The sequence below is a fragment of the Macrotis lagotis genome, chromosome X, assembly GCF_037893015.1.
Source record: "Macrotis lagotis isolate mMagLag1 chromosome X, bilby.v1.9.chrom.fasta, whole genome shotgun sequence".
Lineage (NCBI taxonomy): Eukaryota > Metazoa > Chordata > Mammalia > Peramelemorphia > Peramelidae > Macrotis > Macrotis lagotis.
The window spans coordinates 470,752,439-470,760,639 of record NC_133666.1 but is presented as its reverse complement, the minus strand read 5'-3'; the positions used below and the strand labels follow the sequence as shown (position 1 = coordinate 470,760,639).

General features: G+C 34.3%; 1 protein-coding gene across 4 annotated transcripts in view; it reads right to left on the bottom strand.

The window, feature by feature from the left end:
• GNAL (G protein subunit alpha L) overlaps positions 1-8,201 on the bottom strand; it is a 509,094-nt gene that overhangs the window by 1,698 nt on the left and 499,195 nt on the right. For all 4 annotated transcript variants that reach the window (XM_074207178.1, XM_074207179.1, XM_074207177.1 and 1 more), the window contains 2 exons: positions 6,521-6,651; positions 4,995-5,062 (listed from right to left, as the gene is read on the bottom strand). In XM_074207178.1, the coding sequence (XP_074063279.1) occupies positions 4,995-5,062; positions 6,521-6,651 (199 nt within the window). The remainder of the gene's footprint in view (positions 1-4,994; positions 5,063-6,520; positions 6,652-8,201) is intronic.

The window sequence follows — 8,201 nt, the reverse complement described above, 5'->3', positions numbered from 1 at the left end:
CTGCAAAACAAGAGTTTCCACGTAAGACTGTGTTTAGGAACTCTACTCCAAATTGAGCTTTCTCTTATGCTTTTGTTTCTTCAAAATGAGATGTATAGTAAATCTATTTGTGGAGGACTCAATCTGGATAAAACTTTGAACTTGGACTCTAGGCTATTGTTTCTTAAGAACACTATTACTCCCAGAAGAATAAACAAAAGCAGAGGCAATGACCAGGTCATACCTGGTCAAGTCTCTCATAGTCAGTGTTATAGATATTTAACTGCATTAAGGGAGGGAGCGTAAGGAATCCTTTTGATATTGGATATGTAATTGCTTCTATGACACTCCCATCACAAGTTAATAGTAATTTTCACACAAGGTAACAATCAACTCACCCTGATTAAAATACTTTACAAAGTGCTTCCCCTGCCCCCCCTCCCATAACCCTATGATATATTATCTCCCTTTGATGGATGAGGAAACTAAAGTTTAAAAAAACTGAGGGACTTACCTATGGTCAGAGAACTAACAAATACTGGAATCATGACTTTAAAAACACTTTTCTGGCTGAATTTGATGTTCTTTTCATTATAATAGTCTGCTTATGTAGGCAAGTGTCAAACATTATTAAGGATCACATGGCAATTATAATGGAGTTTCAATCATTCAACAAGAATTTAAGAGCCTTCTGTGTGCTCAGTATCACAAGGGATATAGAACACACAAGAACATGTATGTATATTATGTATCTATAGATACACATGTATATATATGTATCTACTCCTACACGTGCATATGCATTTATTTTTCCCTTAAAGAATTCACTCATAATCTGAGAGTCATACACACACACACACACACACACACACACACACACATACACATAAAAGAAACAATTATGTAAACAATGTAAGTGAAAGGCTAAGGATGTAGCAGTAAAGAAATGGTAAGAAAGAGTCTCCCTGGGACATCATCTTGGAGACACACTGCTTATCATGAGGAAATATAGATATTGATCATAATAGTGAGTTGGGTAAAGAGTCTGATTCAACAATTATTAAATGCTTGAAATACTTGTTCCATTTTTTTTATGGTATTATCTATAGGGGGAAAAAGAAAAGCAATCGTGCTTTTCCAGATTTTCTTTTATTTCAGAAGAGTTGTAGCATTATATTTAGAATATCTGCATGCATCTCCAATCATTGGTCAAATTGCTGCTGACTGATTCTCCATATGTATGAGATAGGACATCCTTTTCATGTTTAGGCAGATAAGAGAAAAACAAACTCCCGGCTGACTGAAATTGTTGCCTGTTTCTTGAGAATCACCAATATCATCAAAAAAAGTTCAAATTGTTTCTCAACTATGGTAAAAGAAATACTAATCAAAAGTAGGCCTGTGATCCATGCTGGAAAAAAATACATAGCTCCTGAGTGCTAATGCCCTGGAAACAGTTTTTGACTGATAATGTCTCAAATTTTCATTTATGAATAACAAAGGATCACCCCATTTCCAACATGGGAGAAATGGAATAGAAAAAAAAAGTAAGGAATTTACTTCAGTTTTCAGACATATGTTAGAAAAATACCACCTGGCATCAATCTATACTAGCAGGAAGAATCATGATGACTTAATTCCTTCTTTTTTATAGAGGTAAAGGAGTGTGGAGGAAAGAGTACCCAAGATAAAGTTAAGCAATCTGAATTTGAATGCTGGCTGATACTTACTAGCTGTTTATGACCCTTGGCAAATCACATACTTTTGGAATTTCAATTTCCAATATTTTTCTGGAGAGTTAAGATCCTACCATTTTATATTTCTGCCAAATTTCTCAGGAACTTCACAGAAGGGATTGAAACAGAATTATTGAACTCACCACTGTCTTTTCCTTGGCAACATTTCTCCATAGACTGTGATATTAAAACTAAAACTCATAATCATAAAAACTTATGTTTATAGGATGCCTTAAAATTTACAAAATTTATCACAAACACCACCCCAGGAGTCACCTAGTAGTATCTTTTCAGATCTCAATATTATGCTGTTTAATCATGCATTGTATCTCCAACTCTAAGTTCATTATTTGCTCTTGAGATTTTCCAGAAATTAAAGTCTAAACCTGGTGTCTGATCACCTTCTCTTCATAGTATCTTCCTTCACATTGTTAGTCTTTTTTTTAAGAAAGATTTTATTTATTTTGAGTTTTACAATTTTCCCCCCTATTCTTGCTTCCCTCCCCCCACAGAAGGCAGTCCGTTAGTCTTTACATTGTTTCCATGGTATACATTGATCTAAGTTGAATGCGATGGGAGAGAATTAATTTTAAGGAAAAAAAAATAAAGTATAAGAAATAGTAAAATGACACGCAATAACTTTTTTCCCCTGAAATTGAAGGTAATAGTCTTTGGTCTTTGTTCAAACTCCACTTTCTTTCTCTGGATACAGATGGTATTCTCCATCACAGATAGCCCAAAATTGTCCCTGGTTGTTGCACTGATGGAATGAGCAAGTCCATCAAAGTTGATCATCACCCCCATGTGGTTGTTAGGGTGTACAGTGTTTTTCTGGTTCTGCTCATCTCACTTAGTATGAGTTCACGCAAATCCTTCCAGGCTTCCCTGAATTCCCATCCCTCCTGGTTTCTAACAGAACAATAGTGTTTCATGACATACGTATACCAGTTTGTCATTCCTCAATTGAAGGACATTCATTTAATTTCCAATTCTTTGCCACCACAAACAGGGCTGCTATGAATATTTTTGTACAAGTGATGCTTTTACCCTTTTCATAATCTCTTCAGGGTATAGACCTAATAGTGATACTGCTGGATCAAAGGGTATGCACATTTTTGTTGCCCTTTGGGTATGATTCCAAATTTCTCTCCAGAAAGGTTGGATGAGTTCACAGCTCTACCAACAATGTAATAGTGTCCCAGATTTCCCACATCCCTTCCAACAATGATCATTATCCTTTCTGGTCATATTGACCAGTCTGTCAAGTTGTTGGTCTTGACAAAGCTAGAGTTTTTACTTTTATGCACTTTTGTGGGTATGTTCCTTATAGTCTTTACTGTATATAGCAGGACAGTAAGAAAAGCACATTTTATTATTTTGCTAAAATACTTTGCTAAATAATATATTTTACTTTCTGCTTTTCTTTTACAAATATACCATCACTCATTGGATAATATGATTGAAAGTTTTAGTTTTAATATGCTGGTCTATTATCTCTACGATTAAATTCGTGAGAATTTTGGTGAAAATATGAAATGGGAAAGTCTCAGCTCTTAATCCGAGAATTTTGGAAAGTGAAATTCCAAGAAGTGATGTGATTTGCCAAGAGGATTATCTCTTTAACATCTCCCTTTTCCTTAACCTCTAAATCTTTTGTTCCTTACTAATAGGCAGGATATTTCCTTGGGAAATTATAGAATCTCACTCGCAAAATGGGAAACAGATACTTAACCCCCCCCAAATAAATCCAGTTATTTGATAGAAAGAGAATTGAAAAACTACCTAATTTCATCAACTAAATTAAAAAATAATCTTGCCAAGGTGATTTCTTTGTTTTCATTATGCATATTTACAATGGGATTATATCAGAGAGCCAAAACTATAGGAGGGCCAAAAGAAATGACTAGAAGCTTTTTTTTTTTTGCTAGGCAATGGGGTTAAGTAACTTGTCCAAGGTCTCACAGCTAGGATAATTATTAAGTGTCTGAAACTGGATTTGAACCCAGGTCCTCCTGACTCCAGGGTTGGTGCTCTATTTATGATGTTACCTACCTGTCCTCATTTGGGAGCTATTTAAAAAAAAAGACCAAAATGAAAATAAGATAGATTTAGAATTGGAAAGAACCTTGGACATTACCTAGTTCAAAGCCTTCACTTTACAGATAAGGAAATTGAGGCTTAGGTAGTAAGTGCACAAAGTCACAAACAGTATGCCTCAGAAATAAAATCTGAATCCAGACCTGAGAGACAGTAGTTTTCCCTCTTATAATGGTAGGAAACTGTTTGCCATTTTCCTCAAATGTAATTATTTTCCCTTACATACTCATGATTTAATACTACTTAAAGATCTAGCTCTGAGAAGCCAACTGTCAGAGAATTCCTATATTCCATATTTCTTCTAGTTAACATGCTACCTTGAAATTGTCCAAAAATTCTTAGGATCATACATTTAGAACAACTTCCTTATTTTATAGATGAGGAAGCTAAGCCCATAGAGAGGTAAAACAACTTACTCAAATTTCACATGTATATTTTAATTTTCTCAATTAGGCTTTAAGATGTTTGAGATCAGAGAACTACATCTTGTACTAACCCTATCAGTCCCAAAGCCTTGGAGGCATACTTTAATGGTTTGCTTGATGAACGTATATTTTTTGATTACTTTTTGAATGTTTTCCAGTTTGGCTTTACTCGGGAACAGAAAGCCTAATAAAGAGTTCAAGATAAAGCCCATGAAAGGAAAGGGTGGTGGTGGGGAGTATAGAAAGGAAGAGAATAGAAATAGATTCTAGCAGAAAATTGACCAGAAAACTTGGTTTCCCCCAGAAAGACCTTCATAAGACTAAAGAAATACATTGCTAGAGATGGCTGGCCACCCAAACCTTTAACTATAACATGACTGATCCAGTTATAATTTAAAATTTCCTATTTCTGCAGATCCTTAGAGAGTCATAGTTTTGGTTGTGTTGTTGAATATTTTAGCATTTTCTGATTGGTTTCAAGTTGGCTAAAATTTATTCATAGTTATTTATAGGGTACAACTGGAAGAGGAGTTAATTTTTTTTAAGAACAGTCTGATTTGATGCAATAGTCTTTGGCTTATCTGTGCTTTTGAATGTAGACATAATAGCATATTGTGGATCTTAAATGCAGTCCAATGATAGCAAGTCATAACAGAGGTGGATACCTGAGATTGTAGCTTGTAAAATGTATTTTTGGAGTCATTCAATAAAAGTACCATGGGGTCAAAACGCTGATAAAAGTTTTAAAAATACTCACTAAAAATTCATCCCGGATAAAGAACTTGGCCCTCGTCACTTTGGGATCTTCACCTGCATCAGGTGTTGCTGTGAAATTAAGCAAAAATGTACTCAGATAAAGTCAAGTATAAAGTACCATTTTTATATAAAAGGTAAACTAAATTCAGTGTACCATATTATGCAGTATAAAAGACTATAAAAGAAACAAGAACTCATATCTACTTCATGGTTGAAGGTACAAAGCACCTTCCTGTCAGTCTACCTAACCCCAATCTAGTGTATTTTCTAGATTTGTTTGGTGGAATTTTTCTTTTGGGGGTTGGAGAGAGCTGATTGTGCTGCTGCTTGCTTCCCCTGCCATCTTGGCTCTATCTCCCACTAATCCTCTTGATGCAGACAAGCCTTATCTTCATCATGGAACAAACAGACCATTGAGTTAATCAATTTATTATCCCCAATCCTTCAAATCCTTCAGAGCTGAGCCACTTAGGGTCAACCAGAATCAACCAAAAAGGAGGTTTCATTTTTTTTTTTTGGGGGTGCCACTGAGTTCAATCCCCTCATTTTACAGATGAGAACTGAGAAATGTGAATGACTTATTCAAAACTACAGGGATAGTAAAGACCAGAGTAAATTCTGGATCTTTGATTCCAAAAATTCATTTAACAACACTACCTATATCAAGGTCTCAAAACTGATAGCAACCATCTATCTCTTCCAGTTCTAGATCTATCGTACCCTTAATATGTTCTTATGCTCCATTGATATAGAAAATGAAAATCAAAGAGAGCTCAATGGCAACTTCTCTAGGACTTTCTTTCATACATCATTAGTGGAAGAAAGATCAATATATGTGTGAAATTAGAAATGTGCTCCATATTGTCTGGTTACTTGTGTGATTATGAACAAGTTATTTAACTTATTCTCTGAGTCTGAGTTTTTTCAACTATAAAAAGAAGTTAATAATAAATGTACAATCATAGACTTGTGAGGAAAATACTTTAAAGGTGAGTTGCTAATTTTCCTGTATGAATGTATTTTCTTTAATAATTTTCCAACACTTACTTTGAATGAATCCAAGAAATGTTATGTAGAGCAAAATTAGACCCTTAGCATTTTAAATTGTCAGTTATTGATTCTGTGATTCAGAAATAATGTTTATAATATTACAGTGGCAAAACTGAAGGTACCAAAGACACAAAAGGCACTAAGTTCCTCCAAAGCAGAAATAATAGCAAATAATAAATCATATTTTGCATATTATGAACTACTGCTTTTCTTTTCTGGTGCAGTCTCTAATTAATCCCAAAGTAAAAAAAAATACAAATGTGGTAGGAAATAATTATGAGCATAAACCCTAAAAGACTGGAGGAAGGTAACTTTCCAAAATATAGATTTAGGAAACAAAATATAATTACACTCCAATTGGTAACTCCAAGTTATTTTTATTTGAAGATAGGTACAGTGGGGGAGAGGGAGAAAGTTATTTGTTTTCATCAGAATTGTGGTCTATTCCTAAAACCTGGACTCATAATGAAATCTTACCATCTTCAGGAACAGTATAGTTTGCATACTCAGGGAAATAATCTTCAATTTTGGATTTCCCTGCCAAGACTTTTTCTGCCAGCATATCCTGTTTGTTTAAGAACAAGATAATAGAAATGGTCCGCAACCACCTAGAAAGGAGAAATAAGAAAAAAATTGTTTGCCATCTTCCCGAATTTTTTATGGACTTTTAATTGCTAAAAACATTTTTCTATTAAAAAATCTTAATGTGCTGGGGGTGGGGGCAGCTAAGTGATGCAGTGAATAGAGCAACGGCCTTGGGTTCAAATCTGACCTCAGACATTTAATAATTACCTAGCCATGTGGCCTTGGGCAAGCCACTTAACCCCATTGCCTTGAAAAAACCCCCCCCAAAAAACTTAATGTGCAAATTCTTACACCCATCCATCCTCACTTTAACCCAATCACCTATTCAGCCAGTAAGACATTAAGAAAAATTTAAGTTAAGATATATCTTGTCACATGTCATTTTCAAACTCTTAATTCCTGCCCATGCTGATGGAATAAGTAAAGGAAGATGTGATGTAAGCTGATTGGTGCTAAAACTTAAAATACACTTATGAATTGAAAACAGATTATTTTTATGGATCCATTAAGATTTGGAAGAATCAGAAAAGCCAAACTCCAAAATTCAAAGAGTTAATCAAATTCGTGATTCATTAGTCACAAAGCTTAATTCATGTCTTGTTCAGCTCCTCCTCTTCCTCCCCCATATATCTCTTCTGCACCCCCACAGAGAGCCTGTCATTAAACAGGCCTAATTCAAATCATTCTATTTAATGTGCAAAAATGAGGCTGGTTCTGTTACTCTAAAAGGGAAACTATGGAAAAGTATTATTCTGCTGTATCTTAGTATCTACATAAATCAGGATAAGCTTTTAGAAAGTTTAAAACCTCAAAGGAATGAAGCACTTTAGTTCAGGATTTAAAAGAAATGAAAACAATGCATATGTGCATTTTTTTTCTTGCTACATTCTTTTCTATTATGTGTCTTATTTCCACAACAATGAGAAAGTTAGTAAAGACTGGCTGGTAGTGGAACTATTTGCAGGTTATTGTCATCTATGTATTTACAAAGACAACTAAGTCCTTCTCATTTGGTTTTTTCTTGTCCTTGGTAGAGTTTCCATTAAACATCTTAGAAAAGAGCTTTTTTTTTTATTATAGATTATAGAAAGAAGGGGAAGAGGATACGGTAGAATTTTTTTTTTTACTGTCAATATATATGCCACATGGCCACATAAACTGCTATTTCAAATTCAATTCAATAAAGATAAGCTTAGTATCAACTACTTGCAGAGCAGTGTGCTGGGCAATGGGGAAGGGACAAAGTTACAATCCCTAAATGAAGCTTATAATTTGGTATGGGAGATAAGACACATATACAAAACTTATTGAAAGCAACCAATAATCTGAAATAGGTTTCCTGACAATAAGAACTTGTAGTCAGAAAATCTAGTTCTCAAAATAAAAAAATAAATTATTAGTATTCACTGAAAACTGTGTACACTCCCTGCTAATTAGAGGATTGCAAATTAAAATAAAACTGGGATAATAACTCAGTTTCACCAAATAGGTAAAATATAGTTAAAAATGACAAAATTCAATATTGTTTCTATTCCTGGTAGGATTATGAAATGGTATAACATTTTTGGAAAAC